This window comes from Notothenia rossii (genome assembly GCF_949606895.1).
Source record: "Notothenia rossii genome assembly, chromosome: 11".
Lineage (NCBI taxonomy): Eukaryota > Metazoa > Chordata > Actinopteri > Perciformes > Nototheniidae > Notothenia > Notothenia rossii.
This window is the reverse complement of record NC_136910.1, coordinates 20,089,720-20,114,840: the sequence shown is the minus strand read 5'-3', so window position 1 is coordinate 20,114,840 and position 25,121 is coordinate 20,089,720. Positions and strand designations below refer to the sequence as shown.

The 25,121-nt window shown below is 42.4% G+C and overlaps 1 protein-coding gene across 1 annotated transcript in view; it reads left to right on the top strand.

The window, feature by feature from the left end:
* The window catches only part of LOC307024102 (corticotropin-releasing factor receptor 1-like), a 113,161-nt gene extending 88,059 nt beyond the window's left edge, over positions 1 to 25,102 (top strand). Inside the window, exons 7-14 of the mRNA XM_079657928.1 lie at positions 4,420 to 4,540; positions 6,122 to 6,275; positions 7,883 to 7,943; positions 9,393 to 9,465; positions 14,559 to 14,644; positions 14,838 to 14,973; positions 15,193 to 15,234; positions 20,532 to 25,102. Of these exons, the coding sequence (XP_079514054.1) occupies positions 4,420 to 4,540; positions 6,122 to 6,275; positions 7,883 to 7,943; positions 9,393 to 9,465; positions 14,559 to 14,644; positions 14,838 to 14,973; positions 15,193 to 15,234; positions 20,532 to 20,573 (715 nt within the window). The 3' untranslated portion in view covers positions 20,574 to 25,102. The remainder of the gene's footprint in view (positions 1 to 4,419; positions 4,541 to 6,121; positions 6,276 to 7,882; positions 7,944 to 9,392; positions 9,466 to 14,558; positions 14,645 to 14,837; positions 14,974 to 15,192; positions 15,235 to 20,531) is intronic.
* The last annotated feature ends 19 nt before the right edge of the window (positions 25,103 to 25,121 follow it).

Here is a 25,121-nt window from a genome sequence, read left to right as displayed (position 1 = left end):
ATGGAAAATAATGTGCCAGAAGTCACCATATGGGGGCTTTTATGGCCAATAAACAAGCTAAATTAATATTTTTCATAGCGCCAGATCAATAAAAATCCATAGCATTGATACATTGTCCTACGCATACTTATTTAAAGTGTAAGGTTATACACTGGGGATAGGATCCACTGGTACTGAAAAACAGGATGAGATAAATTGACAGAAAACAGGTTGTGTTTTCAGACGCAAGACCTGCATTAGGCGGTAATTAATACCCATCAGGCCGAGCTGATTCACTGACAGGATGCCAAAGGGAGTGAGATCACACTGGGTAATGAATCAGTTGTTGAAAGAAAAAATCTTCTTTGATGACAGTCGCTGCCATTAGTACTCATTTTCAAAAGGATGCAGATTAGCTGCTTATTTTGGGGAAAAAACCGTTGTACTTATTTTTGTACCGATTAGGTTGCTTCTGTTTTACTTCTTTGTAATATTGTACTAATTCCAAACTGCACCAGCATTTCTCTGCATGTTATTGTGTTACGAGGGTCGTTATTTCTTTTAAAAGCTCCATGATTAATACAAAACGGAGTAAAAGGGCACAGTAATGCAGTGTCAATGGAACAATCTTGCTCCTGCACGGCTACTCAGTCAGCACAAAGCCAGTGCAAGTGGCACTTATTAATAATTGATGCATGCTTAAAAAATAAGTCATGTGATTCATGGTTGCTGGCTGATGATGCCGTCAGCTGGTGACAACAAGCCGGCTGTCAGTGCTGTGACCGGGTCGTTTTGTTACATCCCTTATGTGTGCTTCTATTTTCAACCTCTAACTCTGAGGCAGATTTTTAATTGTATCCTAAGGTCGATTTATTTGCATAATTTATAAAGACATCAAATGTTCAGGGCATGACACAAACGGGAGTACAGTGGAAATGTTACTTTATGTCATGTTAGGGGTAAGGGGACATGTTGAGGCTGCACATCTTCATTATCTCCAAGATTACTTAAAGGGTTATAGTATTTGTTTAATGTCTTGGATTCAAATTCAGTGCAACATTTTTTTTAATTAACATATTTGTCAGGATTCTTATGTTATGTCACGTTTGTAGTTTTGCATGTTTGGGTTTATTTTGCTGTTCTCCCTGTCTTGTTTTCTTCCTGGTTTATTGTCTGGTCCTTTTCCCTGTGTTTTTCCTCCTGTCGTTAGTTTCCCTTGTGTGTCTAGTTGTCTGATTGTGTTCACCTGTGGCCCTTGTGTTTCTCCTCCCCTGCCCGGCTGTTTCTCGTCTTGTGATTACCCCTCCCTGTATTTAGTCTTGTCTTTTCCTGTGTTCAGTGTTGGTTCGTCTTTTGTTTGTGGATGAGTTCACCGGTGAGTTTTCTGTTTTTTGGTCCAAGTTATTTTCTTTATATCCTTAAAATAAAGCTTAATCAGAGTTATCTGCATTTGGGTCCTGCTTCTTTCACTCAACCGTAACAGTACGAACCAACCAGATATGGGCCCAGCAGATCCTTTTGAGCAGGAATTATTGGATTTTTCCTTTTATTGGCTAACTGCTCTCATCGATGGAGGGGAGCGTCCGGGGTTCAGCAGCGAGAGGCTGCTCTGGCAGAGGCGCGCCAGATGACTATGGAGAAGCCAGGCTTGGTGAAATTCTTACCTGGCTGGATTTTGGATTTCCTCTCGGTGTGTTATCCCCTGCCTGCTAGCCCCAGGCATGCTGGCTCCCTGCCTCCCAATTTCCATTATGACACCACACGCATCGGTGTGTTCCGTTTGGAGTCAACCCTTGCTTCTGCCCCAGTTCCTGCTCCTGTCCAGGAGCCGTTCTCTGGAACTCGTCTGGCTTTTGGAGGTCCACGGATCCTCCAAACGGCTCCTAAAAAAAGGCGTCGCAATTCCAGGCTAGCAGCCCGAGCCCCAAGAGCCATGGTTCCAGACCCAGTTCTGGCCCCAGCAGCCATGGTTCCGGCCCCAGTTCCGGCCCCAGTAGCCATGTTTCCGGCCCTGGTTCCGGCCCCAGCAGCCATTGTTCCAGACCCAGTTCTGGCCCCAGCAGCCATGGTTCCGGCCATGTTTCCTGCCCCAGCAGCCATGGTTCCAGACCCAGCTCTGGCCCCAGCTGCCATAGTCCCTTCTCTAGTCCCTTCTCTAGTCCCATCTCTAGTCCCATCTCTAGTCCCTCCTCGAGTCCCTCCTCTAGTCCCATCTCAATTCCCTTCTCAATTCCCTTCTCAAGTCCCTTCCTCAGACCCTTCTCTAGTTCCTTCTCCAGTCCAACTTTAGTCACTTCTCTAGTCCCTTCTCAAGTCCCTACGCTAGTCCCATCTCAAGTTCCCTCTCGAGTCCCCTCTCCAGTTTCTTCTCAAGTTCCCTCTCGAGTCCCCTCTCAAGTTCCCTCTCGAGTCACCTCTCGGGTCCCCTTTCTAGTCACCTCTCGAGTTCCCTTCTCAAGTCCCTTCTCAAGTCCCTCCTCTAGTCCCTCCTCTATTCCCTCCTCTAGTCCCCTCTCGAGCCCCCCCTTGGTTCCCCTCTCGAGTCTCCTCTCAAGTCCCCTCTCGAGTCACGTCTCAAGGCCCTACCCAATGTCCTGTTCCGTTGGAGGTTCCACTGGGGGTCCTGCCAACTCCATGTCCTGTCCCGTTGGAGGCCCCGCCGACAACTCCTCTGCCGGGGGTCCTGACAACCCTATGTCCTGTCCCGTTGGAGGCCCCGCCGACTACTCCTCTGCCGGGGGTCCTGCCAACCCTATGTCCTGTGCCGTTGCAGGTCCCGCCAACTACTCTTCTGCTGGGTGTCCTGCCAATCCTATGTCCGTGCCATTGGAGGTTCCGCTGGGGGTCCTGCCAACCCTATGTCCTGTCCCGTTGGGGGTCCCATCGTCTACTCTTCTGCCGGGGGTCCTGCCAACCCTATGTCCTGTGCCGTTGGAGGTTCCGCTTGGGGTCCTGCCAGCTCCATGTCCAGTCCCGTTGCAGGTCCCGCCGACTACTCTCCTGCCGGGGGTCCTGCCAACCCTGTGTCCTGTGCCGTTGGAGGTCCCGCCGACTGCTCTCCTGCCCGGGGTCCTACCAGCTCCATGTCCTGTCCCGTTGGGGGTCCTGCCGGCTACTCTTCCGCCGGGGGGTCCTGCCAACTCCATGTCCTGTCCCGTTGGGGATCCCGCCGACTACTCTCCTGCCGGGGGTCCTGCCAATCCTATGTCCTGTCCCGTTGGGGGTCCCGCCGACTACTCTTCTGCCGAGGGTCCTGCCAACCCGATGTCCTGTGCCGTTGGAGGTCCCGCCGACTACTCTCCTGCCAGGGGTCCTGCCAACCCTATGTCCTGTCCCGTTAGGGGTCCCGCCGACTACTCTTCTGCCGGGGGTCCTGCCAACCCTATGTCCTGTGCCGTTTGAGGTTCCGCTGGGGGTCCTGCCAGCTCCATGTCCTGTCCCGTTGGGGGTCCCGCCGACTACTCTTCTGCCGGGGGTCCTGCCAACCCTATGTCCTGTGCCGTTGGAGGTCCCGCCGACTACTCTCCTGCCGGGGGTCCTGCCAACTCCATGTCCTGTCCCGTTGGGGGCCCCGCCGACTACTCTTCTGCCGGGTTCCTGCCAACCCTGTGTCCTGTGCCTCTGGGGGTCCCGCCGACAGCTCTTCCGCCGGGGGTCCTGCCAACTCCTGGTCCTCTTCCGTGGGGGATCCTGCCCAAGCCTGTCCCACCGGCTCCAGTTCCTGTTCGGCCGACACCGGGCTCTGCCCGGCCTCCGGAGCTGTCTGGTCTTCGCCCTCATGCTCGGCCCCCTGAGTTCGCCCGCTGTGGCCTTCAACCCTCCATGGACTCTGCCTTGCCCCCGAGCCGTCCGCCCAAGACCCCACCCTTGGACTCTGCCTTGCCCCCGGACCGTCCGCCCGAGACCCCACCCTTGGACTCTGCCTTGCCCCCGGGTCGTCCGCCCGAGTCCCCCTTCTCGGCTTCTGCCTTGCTCCCGGGCCGTCCGCCCGAGATCCCTTCCGGGTCCTCCATTGTGCTCTTGGGCTGTCAGCCCAAAACCCGTCCTCCAGACCCCCTCCACCCACCCTGGTGGCCCTAGTCAAGCATTAATGCAATATTTAATATGTCAAAATGCAGAGAAATTTATCACATATTGCATGTAGACTATTTGTTTCAGATTTGTGGGGCTAGCTGTTTCCAACCACATCCAGTCTCTTTATGCTAAGCTAGGCTAATCATCCTCTGGCTGTAGGCTACCTGCATTTTTGCCACTCAATTTTTATCTTGAACTTTCAGAAAGAAAGCCAGTAGTTGTACTTGCCAAAATGTTGAACAATTTCTTTAACCAGTCAGTTTGGGGTATATTTCATTTCGATGTTAGTTCACTGTCTCGGTTAAGAATACGCTACAAAATAGAAAAAATCTGAATCTGAGTTTTTCTTCTCTGTTTGCCTCGCAGGAGCATCCGCTGCCTGAGAAACATCATCCACTGGAACCTCATCACCGCCTTCATCCTGAGGAACGCCACATGGTTTATCGTCCAAATGACCATGAGTCCCGCAGTGCACGAAAGTAACGTGGTACGTACCACTTCATCTCTAGATCTTTGACAAGAAACAGTTTTCTTTCGGAACTAAAGGACATGTCTTGTGATATTATATATTTTCTTATTATTAACCAATCACACAAAAGTACAAAGATATTTGAAAAAAAGTGATCGTTTTGTATCAGACCCCCATAAGGGATGTACTTTTCTTTTTTTGTAAAAATACATTTAGGTGGGTTTTTTTGGCAGAATATTTAATTAGAATCAAAGCTGTAATAGACGACACATTAGCAGCAGCAGATTAGAAAAGATAGTCCCAGGATTGGATAAACTTAATTGGAACACTGTAACATTTGTTTTGGAGCTGCCCAAAACGTATACCACCTGGTCGGTCATCTTTGTGACATTCTCTAATATTTGTATTAGGAGATTGGACCTGATCCAGTAATTGCATTATTTGGACCAAGTGTTTGAACATTCAGGTACACAGTGTGCTGCCGTCTTCATTAACATGACAGTTTGGTGTTTATTCACTGGGAAACTGCCAAACCGTCAAGAAAGCGGAAAGTGATTAGGCACAACTCAATTTGAAGAACCTAAATTGTCCTTTTCTCTCTTACTTGGAACAATATTTTGTATCCAAATATATAGTATACAATCTTTGAGCCTCTATCTTTTGTGTATTTTGGCAAGCTTTGATGTTGATTGCTATTTTTTGTGTCACGTTAAAGCATATGGTGAAAGAAGTTCTATAAAAAGATTCCAAAATAAATAAGAGAGCGGTAAAATAACTTGTAATTTTGCATTGGAATGAAATGTTTGCCCGCTTTGACTTCCTTTTGGGGGTTTTATTAACCGTTGAGGGTCAATCATTATCAACACAAACACTGCATTTCATACTGGAGTTATTCCTACATACACCATGCTGCACCATGCACATAATACTATCAAGAGCGCCAATTGTGGATTAATCTGCCATTGGAAATAGTCCCCAACAAATTTCCTCTGTTTGCAATTTTTGATAAAAACTGCAATGACCTGCTGTTTTATAAACCCATATAAAGCCTTTTTGTATGGTTTATATCTCTAGTAGGATTTATGAGTTCAGAAACTCTTTGGTTAGAGTTACACCTTGTTGGTTAAGGGTTAGGGTTGTGACTTTGTACCCAGCAACTGAGTTTCAAGAAACAGCTGCTGTATTCATGAAATTCTCATAATAATGTGTCTTTATAGTGAGGTTTTGGGTTGCCTTTAACCACCAGAGGAGTTTGAATACTCCTGGTCATTGATTCTTTAAGCCTGTTAACTCAATTGGACGGATCCAAAATCCCCCATATGTGTTCAGTTCACTCAAGTTATCCCCCGTGTGTTTCTGGGAAATAAAACTTGTATTACAAATGACTGGCGGACAAGGAAGTCATAAAGAAGAGCATGTTTCTTGTATCAAAAACCGTTGAGTCTCAAACAGAGCTTCCTTTGACAGACCATTTAGCAACAGTTTCCTGATGATATGATTATAATGTAACCCACAGAACATGTGGTGTGCTATGCAGTGTTTTGCAGTAGGACAAAATTAGAAACTTTAAAATGTTTAACTGAATAATTTGTCTCGTAGATTTGGTGCCGCCTCGTCACAGCCTCCTTCAACTATTTCCACTCCACCAACTTCTTCTGGATGTTTGGCGAAGGCTGCTACCTCCACACCGCCATCGTCCTCACCTACTCCACCGACAAGCTGCGCAAGTGGATGTTCATCTGCATCGGCTGGTGTACGTACAATAAAACTCACATCCCTACAGCTGAATAAAAAACCTTTAGGACTTTGACTAACGATTATTTTCTGGAATAAACGTTCGGTTTATAAAATTACAGAAATAAATGAACAATTTTCCATCCTTGTTTCTCAAATCCAAGTTCAACTTGGATTTGAGAAACAAGGATGGAAAATTGTTCATTTATTTCAGTTGGTATTTCAATGTATTTTGTTATACCAAAGATGTTCACTTTCATAAGAAACGAAAAAAATCTGCATTTCTCCTTACATGTACTTAAGAGGCTGAAAACAGCATTTTCTGCAGTTTTGGCATGAAAATGATTTAATGGATTAATCATTATAGTTGGTAACTAACTGATCAGTAGATTAAACATTGTGGCTTGAAAAAGCTTTAGTTAGCATTGTTTACGTTTTTGGGGAAATACACTTATTTACTTTCTTTCAAATGGAGGATTGATATCACCAGTCACTTAAGTGATATCAATTGTGTTAAGTATAGATCAAGAGCCAGGAACAGTTAGCTTATCTTAGCATAAAGACTAGTAGCATGGGAGAAAGGCTATCTTCGCTCTTACCAATATCAAAAATACACGTACTAACACCTCAATCTACCATATTTAATGTTCACAAAGATAATTGTTTAAGGGACAAATAGTTTTTTATAAGAGAGTATTTTCCAAGCTAGCTTCTAGTGGTATTGCTAAGCTAATTGGCTCCCGGCTGTTAAGTAGTATCAATTTGAATAGCGTAAAAAGCGAGTAATTGTATTTCTCAAATGTTAAACTACTTGTTTAACTCCAGTCAGTTTAGATATTTTGCTTTAACAGACCACACTGAGGGTCAGACACACACTAAGCTAACAATGGGAGCAGATTACTTGATGGAGATACCAGGATTTGCAGTGGCAGCTTGGAAACGTCTTGGTGTGGAGTTCACTAACACCCCGTTTCACACTGTCAAACTCAACTATGTGCTGCTGAGATTAGGTGTATTGTGCCATCTGGATTACATTTCCCCCGGGGCCGCGTGAAGCCTCCGTGTGAAGGAAGATATGGCAGCACATTTCAGGACGGCCATGCAAACATTTATAAGATCAAATTGTATTTGCTTCGCTTAGCTTCAACTCGGGCTTCAAGAGCAGACATTATTATTAAAGCAGATGGGCATAGGCACGAGATTAAATCAAGATGAATTACATTTTTCAAGTAATGTGGGAGTCTATTTTTATAGGGATTTACATTACACTAATGGCAGTATATTTCGAAGTGGAACATTTCCTGATTTACATGTGACGAGGCATCTGGCACATTCCTCATGGTCAAGGAATGGCTGTTTGTCTGCTCTATTATACTCCCTTAAATCAGATGATCACTCTGCATTATCGTCAAGCAGAGTCCAGCTACTCATTCATTCACAAAAACTTCACATGGTGACATGTCTCGGCTTGAATCTGTGGATCACAGCACACCAGGAACAATAGCTTCTGACAGAGCTTGGCAGGCGCTGGTGAAAAAAAGAATTGAGGACTTCTTATTGCAGCGTGAAATCCCTGAAGGCATATTTTGTGATATTCTGTTATGTGTCCTTTCTTTTCCTTCACAGGTATACCCTTCCCTATAATTGTGGCATGGGCGATTGGGAAGCTGTACTACGACAATGAAAAGTAAGCCCTTTGTTGTGCCTCCTCTCTTCAGAGAAACCAAACCCGCTAATAAAAGGACAAGGGCAAAGTCAAACTGTATTGCATTAAGGAGACTAATGTCTATTATTAACCTGCGGTAATCACATTTTCACTGTACAATTTTCTTAATTACATATTATCCCCCTGGCCATTTCCACTTTGAGAGGGAGTGCTTGGCTCTTGATTGATATAAAGTATCTCTTTTTGCACTTGGTACACAGGTGAAAATGGATTCTGCATTTTATATATGTGTGTGCTGAAAAACATCTAATTAAAAACCCTTAAAGCACAAGTTTCATGAAGGATAAGGATGTCAGTGTTTGATGTTTTTCTTACTGTCAAAATCAACAAGGGTTGAAATGCAATGCTAACTGCAGTAAATTACTTTTTGGTTCGCAAGTGTCATTTGCACATATTTACATGACATATGCTATACTTTTTGGGGAAAATGTTCCCTTTCCTATGCAAATGAGCCTCTTTGCAAAACAGTCCTATTCAAAAGGTCAGCGGTAATAGCCACATAGAGTTCCGTTTAAATGATAAGCATCATCCTCTCGCACAGAATGTCCACTCATCATGGCAACGTTGAATTATATTATTTATTTTGTCCTCTCCTTCAAGTCATGCCATCCTCTTTTACATTCTGAGGGTGTGCAATAGAAGCGCTGACACGCGTTAAATCGTAAAAAAAAAAAAATTCTTCCCAGATGTTTAGAAGAATACTTCTGCACCGAAACTATACAGACCATCTTTTCAGGCATATTATTTTTCCATTTTTTAAATAACTGAATTTGTGACCCATTTTTAAATATTTATATCTTCAGAAAGATCCGATGGGCTCGAGGCTGAGTGTCACAGACAGGGCAGGGACGTCAGTTAGTGTTGAGACGCCTTTTCGGCTTTTGCCATTGAATCTGTTGGCAAGAATAGAAATATATATATATATCACCAGCCTTATCCTCTTATCAACTTGAAATGTTTGATTTTTATTTTCAATCTCAAATAAATAATTTTTCTTTAAATAAAAATCGGTGCAGCAATGTTCTTCTTCTTTCAGGATATTTCTTTCTTTGGTAGAAGAAAGCAGATTTAGTCAGGCATTTGTTGTTCATCATTTGATCCATGATGTTTTAGAATAAGTTTTAGTAGAATAAGTAAGTTAAGATTATGTTTTTCTACTTCAAATATATTAATTTTATAATTTACCTCAAAGAAAATATATTTTTTCAAGCTTTTCAGTGCTGCGACGTTCTTCTTGTTTCAAGATATTTATTTATTTCAAAGAAAATGTGTTTTCTCTGACTGGAACATGTATAAACATCCTGAGCAGCTCAACAAAATAAATTAATATTCTGAATACTTTATAAAGAGTGAAAATATAATTACACCTGCCTAGAAGTAAGCATTTGTGATTTCTCTGTGTAATTGCAGGTGCTGGTTTGGAAAGCGAGCCGGCGTTTACACGGACTACATCTACCAAGGTCCCATGATCCTTGTCTTAGTGGTAAGAGTCTTTTGTTTTTATCCTGAGGCAGCAGCACTTTACATAAGTCGCTGATACAATTAGTCTTTATGTCTTTTAAAATGCCTGACAGGCATGAAATGTTAAAAACCGCAACACATTCTTCACGTTACAAAATGATGAATGTGAGGTTCTAACTCTTTACCTGTCGAGCGTGACATTTAAATCTCTGCAGCTTGGCACATTATTAGAAATATGGGAATCCTGATTTAAAACGAGAATGATATCCAAAGGTATGTTCATTTTTGTCTGTACTTAGGAATTATCTTGTTATTTCCAACGTCTGAGGGAACATTTTCCAGGCTTTTATTTCATTATTTCATTAGGTGTTGACTATTGTGAATCCCTGCTGTCTCTCTCAGGCTCCCGATTCTGCAGCTACACAAAGACGAACTCTTAAGCAATAGTTCAAATCCTTTGAAGTGGGGTAGTAGAGGTACTTTACCCATATTTAGTGTGTTACATACAGTAGATGGTGTCGACACACCCCCACTTAGGAGAAAAGGCAGAGTACCTGCACAGAAGCAGAGAAATGTATTGCTGTGGACATCAGCAAAACGTATACAAGACGCCTAAAAGAAAGGCCCACCAAAAAAAAAAATCAATATCAGTTTAAGTGCAGTGCACGCTATATTTAGAATCTTTTCACCGCTTAACCTTGCTGTCAGTCAACCGTTTCCAACGGGGAACTGAAGCCGCTATCTATCCCCTCTTCAGAGCCACCAGTCCCCTTTGACAAAAAGTCATTTTAGCTCGCAGAACGTGGGAGTTTCTGCTCTACTACTGCCTCCATCGATTAGTTCTTAGGTGTTATTGTGTGACTTTGGTGAATCCGTGCTACATCTTTAAACAGGACATTAAGCCCCCGCAGGAACTCTCCTTTAAATTCAGAGCAAAGCTGTGTGTTATTGTGACTCTTCCTCACTCTATGTGAAGCAGACACTCAGGCCTCCAGCAGGGCTCATGTTGAACGATCCTGCAGATTTGGCAGATTTTCAGGGGACTCAGCGCGGCAACTTACAATATTTAGTCATCTCTCGTCTGGACTGCAGTAACTCCCTCCTGGCTGCGCTCCCAAAATCCTGGCCTCGGTCCAGGGCTGGAAAGTACATTTACTCAAGTCCTGTACTCAGGTACATTTATGAGATGCTTGTATTTCTGTGCTTAATTCCGAATATAATCAAAAAGAGGATGTATTTTCATAAATTACTAAAGTCTCCTAGCGGTATATGAAGTAGTTAAAATTAGCTCCACCATTAAATATTAATACATAAATGCTCATAATCCATTACATTTGACAACTATATTTAATTGAGTTAGATAGATGGATAGATCGAAATACTATATATAGAGTATACAGTACACATTTTATTTACAATATAAAATACACTATTTTAGACCAAACTACCACAGCGAAAGGACTTTCACTTGTAACAGAGTATCTCCTTTTTTTTTTTAAACACACATGAGACTGCATAAAATCCATTATGAAATAATAAAATAAAGAATTGAATCATAACAAATGTGACAGGAGAGGTTGAGAAGCCACGGGCTTATACAAAGGTCCTCCCCTCAACCTGAGGAGAAACAAACAACATAGAAAAAAGGGAAAATTACGAAAAAAGAAGACTAAGATAACTTAATCGTAATGACAGATATGTGTGTGTGTGTATCTTGGGTTCGAGTATCTCGCCGACCCTCTGACCGACCTGCTCTACGCTTGGCATGTGTGCTGGCGAGGACCCGGGGATGGACAGTTCTGCGAATGAAGTTATTTGGATCAGTGGTTTTGCAGAAAAATGCGAAAGCCTGATTCTCTATGGACATCGATTAGCACCTGCGCTAAACCCGTCTGGAATTCTACTTTCTTGCAAAGCCTCCTTCAAACCCAGTGCACACACATTGACTCTGTTTTTGACTTTAACGGGGCACAGATATTTTATGGGAGTTATGCACTCGTGGCCCCCGTAAACGCATGAAAAAACTCATGTTGAAACCCAAGAAGCAGTGGCACCACCACATCCAGAACGGGCAATACACTGGTGAAGGGAAATACAAAAATTACATTACATTTAGCTGACCCTTTTATCCAAAGTGACTTACAATAAGTACATTCGACCAACAAAATACAAACTTGAAGAAAACAGAATCATATAAGTACATCAGGTTGGTTCCCCCTCGCAGTTCGGGTGCAGCGAGCTGTTTGGCTGATGCAGAGCGGAGTGCACGTGCTGGGGTGTACAGTTTAACCATGTCCTGGATGTAGGAAGGGCCAGATCCATTCGCAGCATGGTACGCAAGTACCATTGTTTTGAAGTGGATTCTAGCAGTTACTGGAAGCCAGCGGAGGAGCGGCGTGGTGTGGGAGAATTTAGGAAGGTTGTAGACCAGACGAGCAGCTGCATTCTGGATGAGCTGCAGAGGTCGGATGGCACATGCAGGTAGACCAGCCAGGAGGGAGTTGCAGTAGTCTAGGTGTGAGATGACAAGAGTCTGGTCCAGAACCTGCGTCGCTTTCTGGGTTAGCTGGGAACGTATTCTCCTTATGTTGTAAAGCGTGTATCTGCAGCAGCGGGTTGTTGCAGCAATGTTTGCAGTGAAGGACAGTTTGTTATCTCGGGTCACACCCAGATTCCTTGCAGTCGGAGTCTGGGAAACAATAGAGGTGCCGATGTTGATTGTTAGGTCAAGAGTGGGACAATCTTTTCCCGGAAGGAAAAGCAGTTCAGTCTTGTCAAGGTTGAGCTTGAGGTGGTTAGCAGACATCCACTGAGAGATGTCAGCTAGACAAGCAGAGATGCGTGCGACGACCTGGGTGTCGTCAGCGTCGCAGTGGTATGAAAAACCATGCGGGCTAATGACAGATCCGAGCGAGTTTGTGTACAAGGAGAAGAGGAGGGGACCAAGAACAGAGCCCTGAGGGACCCCTGTAGTTAATTGACAAGGGTCGGACTCCGACCCTCTCCAAGTAACACTGTAGGTGCGGTCTTTGAGGTATGAGGTGTCGAGGGAAAGTGCAGAGCCTGAAACTCCAAGTTATTGGAGAGTGTGAAGGAGGATGTGATGATTCACCGTGTCGAATGCAGCAGACAGGTCCAAAAGGATGATGACAGAGGAGAGGGATGCTGCTTTAGCCGTGGGCAATTCCTCAGTGACAGCAAGGAGGGCAGTTTCTGTTGAGTGACCTGCCTTGAAACCAGACTGGTGCGGATCCAGAAGGTTGTTCTGAGGGAGATAACAGGAGAGTTGTTTAAAGACAGCGCGTTCAAGTGTTTTAGAAAAGAACGGGTGTGACATCATGAAATAAATGTCATGACAGCAACTTTTAACCCTTTCTAAGGATAACAAGCTCTTGCACTTTGGTGTTTTACATCACATGGTACCTTGTGGTATTGCTACTTCATTTTAAAAGTTCATAGTCCTTGTTCCACCTTCCGTCCCGATCCACATGCACGCCCTGACTCTTTGAACCCTACCTCCCCTCGCTGTTGCGGATTGACCGTTTTTCTGCTCAGTTTGATCTATTTTCTCCCTGCCAGGTCTCCAGTGGAGGACTGACCTTCCCATCCCTGCTTGAACAGAACGTTCCCTGATCTTCTCTCGCTAGTTGAAAAAGGCATCTCACCAAGAGGCTCTTTATGTTTCTGTCTCTCCTGCCTTACTCTCCCCTTAAAGCACACATCTGCCTCCTTCAATATCCCTCTGCTACTTTCACAGAATATTGTCTTGCTTACAATAGCATATTTGCCTCTCAGGCTTTTATCTCTTTTGCTGAGCACTTGATCCTCCAGGATCATCTCCAGGACACCAGAATATTGTAGGTAACTGTCAGGTTTCTGCGGTGGTGAACCATCAGTAACTTTTACCATTGGCGGCAGTTCATGTCAGGCATTAGGTGATGTACTGGGATAAGGTATTAAATAAGTATCTTATTAACATGCTTACATAATGCATGAGGTTATTGAGCTGGTGAAATGGATGCTTCTTGAGAAATTGCCATCCATCTGTTCAGGCCAAGGTCAGGTCATCTGGTCCTGGGTTCCTGCAGCTATTTTCGCTCCGTTGTTACATAATCCACACGTATTGCGCAAGCTATTGATTTTGTCATTCATCACATTGTGGGGAATATTAATCTCAAGGTGCACTTTAGATAACAGTTACAGGTTTAAGTATCATTGAAGGATAATGCTGGTGTTATTTAATATTTTTCTTCCTAGTCAATCTCAAAAAAGGAAATCTGACCAACATACACCATCCTGCTGCCATCCACAGTGATGGCGGAAGCTCTGTAATTATAGGTTGATCCACAGGAAAACAATTACCAACTGTCGGAATAATTTATAAATTGTTAAAGTATTTTTAATTACCTGGGAGTGTGAGGAGCTTAAATAAAAAATGTTCGCTTTTCTCTGCAATGTTGACCTAACTAATCAATTAATCTAGAAAACAATTATCCAATTAAAAATGCAATAACAACCATCAATTGTTATTTAATATAGTAATATTATCATGTAAAATAATATATTGCAATCTGATTCCTTTGAAATCATACTTTGTTAAAAAAAAAAATGTTAACTTTAAATATACTTGACCTTGATTTTGAAATAAATATTGTTGACTTAGTACACATACAGTTTGACCCTAAATCTGAATTTCAATCAATTATTTCCTTTTTCTGACACAAATGGGCTTTCATATTTCTTTCAAAAATAAATGAAAGGGCATTAAAGAAAGCAAAGCTGTTTTGTTTTTTTGGTAGTTACTGGGAAGGTGTTTTTTAAAACCTGATGATAGTTTAGACCCGTGATGCGTATACGGACGTCATCTGTGTGGTTCACAACACGAGAGTTCCTCAGGGCCTTCCTGTTTTGGAGAGAGTTGAATCCGCAGGTGAGAGACCCTTGCTCCGGGCTTTGTTGTCCGTACACTCTGATGAGTTTCGTATCCCACTGCAGCCAGGCAACCCTCCTCCATTGTTTGCTTTAAACAGTGACCCCTGAACAGCCTCTTTCTAGACACTATAATCCCTTTATATAAGGTCTCAAATTCATCGCTGTTTTTGCTTTTCCCAACAGATCAACTTCATCTTCCTCTTTAACATCGTGAGAATCCTGATGACCAAACTGCGGGCCTCCACCACGTCAGAGACAATCCAATACAGGTACATTTACTGTCACGTGCATTATTCAGGTGAACATGCATGAGACAAAACTTTTGAGCTTCTCCTGAATGTGCACACACAAATAATTCATGTTGTATACTTGGATCTGTCGAGTGTGGTGAAGGGATACAGACATACAGTGAGTAAAAGTTTTAAAACAGCCTTCCTGTCTGTTTTTTTGTATCGTCTGCAGGAAAGCTGTGAAGGCTACACTGGTACTTCTTCCTCTCCTGGGACTCACCTATATGCTGTTCTTTGTCAACCCGGGGGAAGATGAGATCTCTCAAATTGTCTTTATATATTTCAACTCTTTTTTGGAGTCCTTCCAGGTACGTGTAGACGTCCTAAATGCTCTCAGGGTATAATATCATCTGCATGGGTGTATTTTTGATTAAAAAGTGTTGGACGGATGGATTGTTCATCCTTAGAGATGACTGAATGAGTGTAAAGTTTGATAAGGTGCTGTGCATGCGATGGAAACTGGATCAGGGTGTTGATGTTTTGAATGCCCTCCTTTTTATATGATGTTTTGTTTCCTCTCCACACAGGGCTTCTTTGTGTCTGTGTTTTACTGCTTCCTAAACAGCGAGGTAAGCACATTCACATCCACTTATTGATTTAACATTTAACATTCCCCCTTGCTTCCAACATGTATTTATATTACCCATCTCCAGGCGCTTCCACTCTCCCTTTTGGTGGCTGTTGTTGTTGAGTGATAACGCTGGAAGCATTTTTATTTAGGGCATAATTAAGACTTGTCATATGTAAGTGACATCAATTTCTACTCATGACAATGTCAGCCTTAATTTGGTCTCACTGAAAAATCGGGGGTGAAGCCCTCTCAAAATAGTGCAGAAATATGAATATGCCTGCAGAGATGCTACATTTAATGTGTTATGACATTTTTAATAATATTACCAGTACTTATAGTAGAAGTGATTTAATTACCATGTATGAAAATATACATCAGATATTTTTTCCAGAGTATACTGGAGCACTATTATTAAAGGCAAAAAAAAACATTATTTAAAAATGTATGTTTTGACACAGAATAAGAACCAGAAATCTGGTTTGTCCCACTGCAGGAACATTTACATTTTCACACAAGGGGACAGTAAATAAAAAAATGCACATTAATGAAATGTAAATGCTCTAATCTTCAAAAAGGTCTTTATTTGTATCATACTGCAAGTGCTGCATCACCTCTTTTCATCCTCTGTCTGAAACCAAAGCCCAGTGGAGGGAACTTTGGGATTTTAGTCTTTGCAGACCATTGACATGAACAAAAACCTATGTAACACACTACAGGAAAGGGAAAAAAGCATAATAGGGCCCCTTTAAATAAACGGAAGGAACAACAGAAGAATTCTCCCCAAAAAGACATAAGGTGACGGAGAAAATAAATTCTTTGTTTTGTCCTTTTGAAGAGATAATCAACATGGATTTTCCATGACAGCAGCTGTTCAATCAATGCACCCAAGTATCTGTAGGAAAGGACCTGCTAGATTTGTTCAGGATGAGAGTCAGATTGTTAGCCAAAAACTACTACGTGGTTTCCTGTAGATATTGCAAACACTATCAAGTGGTTAGATTGACATTCCAACAGCTGTTGTCACATTTTTACTGGAATATTGCTGAATTTCACCTTTTTTGAATGAACCCTGGCCAATTCAAACTCATTTTGTTTTGATTCAGAAGTCAAAACTGTTCATAAAGGCCTTCATAATTTATAGCATGGGAAGCAGAGTGAGAAAATCCATTTTAGAGCCGTTAAAGTTTTGGTTTTTTTAAGTGCAGTTTTGTACCTACAGTAAAAGTGTAAATTACCTTCCACATCGTGCTCTCCAAAGTTACGATCAATACCCTTTTGGCTTTGGTTAGGACCTGCCAGATGTAAAAGAAATAAGCTTAGTTGGTATTGCAAACACCAGGTGTGTATTTATCAGTGTTCCAGTGCAGAGATCACATTCTCTTGAAAAAAAACAACTCCCATAATCAGGAAGTAACTCTGCACTGGCTGAAAAACCGGACGGGGAAAATATGCTGCAAGTGGGAAGGGTTCACCACTATACAATAACAGAGAGAGAAAAGCAAAAAATGTATAAATAACTCAACATTGGGACAAAAAATCTCAACCCTCCTCTCCTCCACCTTATCTGTCCCTCCTCCCATCTTTGCACAATCGCTGCAGATGTTTCCAAGCAATAACAAGCACACAAATGATTATTTAGTTTAACTTTTACACTTCACAAGCAGCAAAATAACAAAAGTGAAGCAGAAGAGGTTGCACGGCAATCCATCCAAGAACTATCAACATATTTGGGACGTAGTGAAAGACCAACTGACTGAATTTCAAAAATAAAGCACCAGGCAGTACTGACGGATCACTCGGTATAATAAACAATAGCTCTGTAGTTTCAGTTAGTTCATCGTAACTCATTGTCTCTGTTGCTTAGCTTTCCCTTTCTTGCTACATATTTGAAAAGGTTTTGAAAGCCACTGAAAACATGTACAAAGTTATTTGTTATATTTATAGAACACAGCACAGAAGGAGTTTTGGGCTCCCTTCAACTATGCTCATTAAATATGAATCAGAAGAAAATCATGCAAGTTTAAAAAAAAGACAACAAAAAAAGGCATATCTGACACATTTTTTACAGAATATAGAAATACAATTTTACATGTATAAAATATCATAAAGAGGTCCTTCTATACTTGTGGGGGGTTTCCGTCTCCTGTAGTGTGTTATATACAGTGGGGCAAAAAAGTATTTAGTCAGCCACCGATTGTGCAAGTTCTCCCACTTAAAAATATGAGAGGCCTGTAATTTTCATCCTAGGTATACCTCAACTATGAGAGACAGAATGAGAAAAAAAAAAATCCAGAAAATCACATTTTTAAAGAATTTATTTGCAAATTATGGTGGAAAATAAATATTTGGTCAATAACAAAAGTTCATCTCAATACTTTGTTATATACCCTTTGTTGGCAATGACAGAGGTCAAACGTTTTCTGTAAGTCTTCACAAGGTTTTCACACACTGTTGCTGGTATTTTGGCCCATTCCTCCATGCAGATCTCCCCTAGAGCAGTGATGTTTTGGGGCTGTCGCTGGGCAACACAGACTTTCAACTCCCTCCAAAGATTTTCTATGGGGTTGAGATCTGGAGACTGGCTAGGCCACTCCAGGACCTTGAAATGCTTTTTACGAAGCCACTCCTTCGTTGCCCGGGCGGTGTGTTTGGGATCATTGTCATGCTGAAAGACCCAGCCACGTTTCATCTTCAATGCCCTTGCAGATGGAAGGAGGTTTTCACTCAAAATCTCACGATACATGGCCCCATTCATTCTTTCCTTTACACGGATCAGTCGTCTTGGTCCCTTTGCAGAAAAACAGCCCAAAGCAAGATGTTTCCACCCCCATGTTTCACAGTAGGTATGGTGTTCTTTGGATGCAACTCAGCATTCTTTCTCCTCCAAACACGTCTAGTTGAGTTTTTACCAAAAAGTTATATTTTGGTTTCATCTGAGCATATGACATTCTCCCAATCCTCTTCTGGATCATCTAAATGCTCTCTAGCAAACTTCAGACGGGCCTGGACTAGGGGTTTCACAACTACCAATATTTACTAGTCGACTAGTTTTTCAAAATAGTAGTCGACTAGTCGTTACGTCATAATAGAGACACACAAAGAGAGGTTTACAACTGTATTTTCTATTGGAACTCATACAGTAACATTAAACACTGCATTTTAATTTGTGTTACATGGCTGAGTAAATAACAAACACTGGACTCACCAAAATCGACAGCAAAAAACTCTTGTTTACATAAATGCCAAGTAAATCCAGTGCGCAACAGCGCATTGCGCAACACTTTATTCGCTATCCTCCACAATAACGTCCACCTTTCCATATTTTTGGTTTGAACACCAACGCATCGACATGTGAGGGAAGGAGGCTTGACCGCTTTCGGGTGACAGTGTTGCCTGCCAGGGAAAAAACCCTCTCACTCGGGGTGCTTGTGGCTGGAATAGCCAGGTAGCTCCTCGAAAGCGGGGGAAGCGGTGCACGTTTTCTGCCCACCACTCCAGTGGATTATCCATTGTGGAGATATGCGGTGTCCGCTGGCAGTAATCCCGTAGCTCATCATCCGCATCACTGTTGACCCGTGTTTTCTTGCTGTTCGTTTGCCTCTGTTCAGTGCTGACGCCGGTCCGTTGCTCACTGGTGCTAGCATTACTGCTAGTGCTAGCTGTCGGCAGCGGGTGTTTCATCTTCAGATGGTTGCGCATAGCAGATGCATTTGTATTGTACTTCAGTACAGCTGTACACAACTGACACTTCACTGTGGAGTTGGTTACATCTTCGTTGAAGTACTGCCATACATAAGAATGTCGGACGTGTTTTGTAGCATTTTGCAGCACCTCGTTTACCTCCATTTTTTTCCACGACTAGTCGACTAGGGCCTACAGCGCCGACTAGTGGTAAAGGTAGTCGACTAGTCGATTAGTTGGTGAAACCCCTAGCCTGGACATGTACTGGCTTAAGTAGTGGGACACGCCTGGCACTGCAGGATTTGAGTCCCTGAAGGTGTAGTGTGTTACTGATGGTAGCCTTTGTTACTTTGGTCCCAGCTCTCTGCAGGTCATTGACTAGGTCCCCCCGTGTGGTTCTGGGATTTTTGCTCACCGTTCTTGTGATCATTTTGACCCCACGGGGTGAGATCTTGCGTGGAGCCCCAGATCGAGGAAGATTATCAGTGGTCTTGTATGTCTTCCATTTTCTAATAATTGCTCCCACAGTTGATTTCTTCACACCAAGGTGCTTACCTATTGCAGATTCAGTCTTCCCAGCCTGGTGCAGGTCTACAATTTTGTTTCTGATGTCCTTTGACAGCTCTTTGGTCTTGGCCATAGTGGAGTTTGGAGTGTGACTGTTTGAGGTTGTTGACAGGTGTCTTTTATACTGATAACGAGTTCAAACAGGTGCCATTAATACAGTTAACGAGTGGAGGACAGAGGAGGCTCTTAAAGAAGAAGTTACAGGTCTGTGAGAGCCAGAAATCTTGTTTGTTTGTAGGTGACCAAATACTTATTTTACCAAGGAATTTACCAATTCATTCATTAAAAATCCAACAATGTGATTTCCTGGATTCTTTCCCCCTTTCTGTCTCTCATAGTTGAAGTGTACCTAGGAGGAAAATTACAGGCCTCTCATCTTTTTAAGTGGGAGAACTTGCACAATTGGTGGCTGACTAAATACTTTTTTGCCCCACTGTATGTGTTTGTGCATGTAAATGGTCTGCAAAGGCTCAAACTCCCTCAAGAGGGAGTTTCTCTCCCATACGTAACATGTATGTTCAGCAGGTGATTTGACAACCAAACAGCTTTTTTCACATCGTAATCAATACATTTCTAAATTTCCTAAATCTGGCCACTTCAATGTCAGCATTTTTTTTTCAATCTTCCTAAATTAAATAGTGACCTGTAAACCCTGTTGGTTCTAATTGTTAATGTTAATGCTAATGTTTTTCAGCAATAAATACTATATTTGTTTTTAACGAAAAAAGGCCAAGACCAAGCTGACAGAGAAAATCAATTTTTAGAGCCTTTAAAGGTTTTATCTGAAAAAGGAAAGCTTTCTACTTAAAAGGGTACATTAACTTCCACATTGTGCTCTCCCAAGTAGCGATCAATACCCTTTTTAGCTTCAGCTAAAACCTGCGTGATGAAGATGAAATAAGCATTAAGATATAGTATCACCTGACCTTTTTGTGTGGTAATGAGGATTATGTCAGATCTTGAGTTTAATCAGGACAGCCTGCTGGTTCGCCTGCTGAATCGTAATCTGGTGATTCAGTCCACTGCAGAATAATCATCATTTTACAGGGTGTTCCTCGAGGAGCGGCACATGGAGGTGATATTGGCTGACTGCTGGCCTTTGGTCAACGTCCCACTCTGTGAGAGCCGGCTAGATGATGAATGGATGTCTCATCACTGACCAACAAGGAGCTTAACCGGCGTGTGTAGCTTACAGAGGATATTGATTTAGGGTTTTGTTTCAGGCTGAGAATTGCAGAAAATAAATGAAACTGATGAACAAAGGATAGCCGTGGTCACTTGAGAGAAGGGGAACACATTTTGTTCCATAACATGTGCGGGGAGGATTAAATCTTGTTCACAGATGACAGAAGCCAACACAACACTGGTTAACACGCTGATGAAATTAGATGTGAAATATCATAGTGTGTTAGAGTGATTGTGGGGATCAGCTTTTTTTAGATTAAAGCTCTTTTTTGGATAGTGATTACTAAAGGCAGGGATGTAGAGAAGTGGGACACATGGGACGATTGATATTTGTTTTGGACGTGAAAGAGGAGAGGAGAAGAGGAGGAACCCTTTTTAATCATCATCAAACTGATTTACTGCAAGATGTAGCAATAGATCCTGGTTACAAACTAAATGGAATTCAGTGGAATTGCAGGTGCAAATTTGATTTCAAATAGCAGAGATTGATAAGTATGGAAGCCCATTCATGCCAAAAAGATATATTAATTTTGGATTTGTTTTTGGTAAAGTATTTGTCTTGATGAAATAAATTCTTACTAGCTTTAGTCCTATTTTAGTCAGTTTAATTTATACATATTTAGTCAAAAACAACATATATGTTTATTCCAGTTTTTGTCAACATTTTATCATTTATTAAGTCATCACTAGGCTAAATGTTTTCCTTTGTCAAATGTCCTTTTTTTGGGTCATTATTAGATTGTATATATAAAATCTAATAAATCAGACAAGCCAAAAACAAATATATTTTCATTTGGATTCAAACTTGTTTCACGATTTTACCTCATCATGATCAATTGAAAAACCCAGATTGAGTGACTATGCAGCTCTGCTATTCCGAGTCCTCCAGACTGAACTCATTAGTAGTGTGTAATTCAGCCCCATCCACTCAACTCACATTATTAGAGAATCTGCTCCACCCAACTATGCCATTATCAATCAACATAAACCAGACCTAACCCAAGGAAGTGCAAAATGTATTATTATACATATACCGTGGGGCAAAAAAGTATTTAGTCAGCCACCAATTGTGCAAGTCCTCCCACTTAAGAAGATGAGAGGCCTGTAATTTTCATCCTAGGTATACCTCAACTATGAGAGACAAAATGAGGAAAAAAAATCCAGAAAATCATATTGTCAGATTTTTGAAGACTTTATTTGCAAATTATGGTGGAAAACAAGTATTTGGTCAATAACAAAAGTTAATCTCAATACTTTGTTATATACTCTTTGTTGGCAATGACAGAGGTCAAACGTTTTCTGTAAGTCTTCACAAGGTTTTCACACACTGTTGCTGGTATTTTGGCCCATTCCTCCATGCAGATCTCCTTTAGAGCAGTGATGTTTTGGGGCTGTCGCTGGGCAACACAGAGTTTCAACTCCCTCCAAAGATTTTCTATGGGGTTGAGATCTGGAGACTGGCTAGGCCACTCCAGGACCTTGAAATGCTTCTCACGAAGCCACTCCTTCGTTGCCCGGGCGGTGTGTTTGGGATCATTGTCATGCTGAAAGACCCAGCCACGTTTCATCTTCAATGCCCTTGCTGATGGAAGGAGGTTTTCACTCAAAATCTCACGATACATGGCCCCATTCATTCTTTCCACAGATCAGTCTTCCTGGTCCCTTTGCAGAAAAACAGCCCCAAAACATGATGTTTTCCCACCCCCATGTTTCACAGTAGGTATGGTGTTCTTTGGATGCAACTCAGCATTATTTCTCCTCAAAACAGGTCTAGTGAAAAGTTCTATTTTGGTTTCATCTCACCATATGACATTCTCCCAATCCTCTTCTGGATCATCTAAAATGTATGCTCTCCAGCAAACTTCAGACGGGCCTGGACATGTACTGGTTTAAGCAGGGGGACACGTCTGGCCCTGCAGGATTTGAGTCCCTGGCGGCGTAGTGTGTTACTGATGGTAGCCTTTGTTACTTTGGTCATTGACTAGGTCCCCCCGTGTGGTTCTGGGATTTTTGCTCACCGTTCTTGTGATCATTTTGACCCCACGGCTTGAGATCTTGCGTGGAGCCCCAGATCGAGGGAGATTATCAGTGGTCTTGTATGTCTTCCATTTTCTAATAATTGCTCCCACAGTTGATTTCTTCACACCAAGCTGCTTACCTATTGCAGATTCAGTCTTCCCTGCCTGGTGCAGGTCTACAATTTTGTTTCTGGTGTCCTTTGACAGCTCTTTGGTCTTGGCTATAGTGGAGTTTGGAGTGTGACTGTTTGAGGTTGTGGACAGGTGTCTTTTATACTGATAACGAGTTCAAACAGGTGCCATTAATACAGTTAACAAGTGGAGGACAGAGAAGGCTCTTAAAGAAGAAGTTACAGGTCTGTGAGAGCCATAAATGTTGTTTGTTTGTAGGTGACCAAATACTTATTTTCCACCATCATTTAAAATAAAAAATTTAAAAATCAGACAATGTGATTTTCTGGATTTTTATTTTCTTCTCATTTTGTCTCTCATAGTTGAGGTATACCTAGGATGAAAATTACAGGCCTCATCTTTTTAAGTGGGAGAACTTGCACAATTGGTGGCTGACTAAATACTTTTTTGCCCCACTGTATAGTAGCTAAAAGAGACAAGAACACAGACGAAGGTAGACTGTGACAGAAATTAAAAGAGATGATGGGATCGTTTTAATTTAAAAACATTTTAGTCTCATCTTTTTTGTCAGTTTATGAATGTTGACAGTCACAGTAAGTGTTTTATGAAATTGTTGCCTTCTTATCATGTTAAGTCATGGAACAAATGGTAAGTGCTAAACCTATTTTGTCATAGTTTCGAAAATTAACACTGAAGGAAAGTCTTCCATGGAGACTTTTAAAAGGTTTTGGATTTCCCCCTGTGGATCAATAATGTCTTACTCATATAATATCATCTTACATTTGATTTAGCTGACGCTTTTATCCAAAGCGACTTACAAAGCACCTCTGGGGATCAGTGTCTTCCCCAACGACACGTCAACATGTTGAACCACTGAACCTCCAATTGGTTGACAGTCATTTCCCCCCTGATGCACATCTCCCAATATAGTAATGTACACTGATTACATGTTATACTATTAATCTAGATCTGCAAAGTCTTAAAGAGCATCTTGCAGGTTTTTATTTTTTCTACATTTATGCTTAAACTTGCTTGAAAATTACAATTAAAAAAGTGAATGCAGGATTTGATATGTTTTACGAGACATGAGGGCAGGAATTCAGAGGGAAAGGAGCAATTTTGAGCTCTGCTCTTAAAAACGGCTTTTTTTTAAGGTCATACGTCAAACGCGTCATATTACATCACACAGGGGACACATCTCCGCTCTCTGACCGCGGGTATAGTTAGTAGTTGCGTTGAGTAGAGCGGTTGTGTTTTAAGGAGCTGGTATTTTTCGGTAGTTTTACATTGTATTTCACCATTTGTAATCATGGTGCAGTATTGTGTTTGTGCAGGTTGCACAAATACCAGCCTGTCAGGACATCGAGTCCACAGTAAAAAGGACCGGAGCTAGTGTTCGTTCCTGGGTGCGTTGTGCGTCCACCTCCCTGCAGCACATACTCTCCACAGCTTTATTAGGAAACCGTATTACTTCTCTCTCCCCCCCCCCCCCATTCGCTGCTCTCTCTCTCTCCCCTCCGGTACACGGCACCGTAAGACATAGTGTGGAGTTCCATTAGGTAACGCTGTGGTGGCTGTACTGCTCCAGCCGTCTCCTTTGTGTTTGTTTGTTTCCCCCTGTCTGTTGTTTGTGTGTGCGTGGTGGCTGTCACTCCTGGCTCCCGGCTCAACCTCCACTCACCTGCTGCAATCAGCTGTGCACCCTCCCCGACTACACACCTGCTTTCCATCAATTCATTTACAACGGCATATCAACGGAGGCTCCACAACCTTTCTCCACCAGATCGTCAAGTATCAGCCGTATCTCGCGTCTCTCCTCCGGTACACAGCACCGTAGTGTGGAGTTGCATTAGGTAACGCAAGATACGGCTGATTCTTGCGCATTAGTTTCTGTTATGGATCAGTATCAACAGTCCTGCCAGTAACGTTACTATATTATCAATGCTACTTTAGTTATAGCCTGAGATATGATAGCTAACTTTACAATGTTGTGATGTGACGTTAGCTAACATTCTGAAGCTAACGCCGGTCACTCACCAAGATAGCTGCCCAGTTCTCCACTGGTTCTCCTCACACCACAGCTGAATTTCTCTCCGATGGCCGTTATTTCTTCTAATCCTTGGCTGCTCCTGGTCTTTTGGACGCCTAGCAGGCTCATAATTATAAGGTTGTGGTCCGTCATATGCATTCGAATATTCATGTTCAACTTCTTCTGTGTCTTCTGTGTCGAAACTAGCATTGGGATCCATGTTTATTAATACGTTACACCGGCCGCTCTCCCCCTTGTGTCCCCCGTGTTACG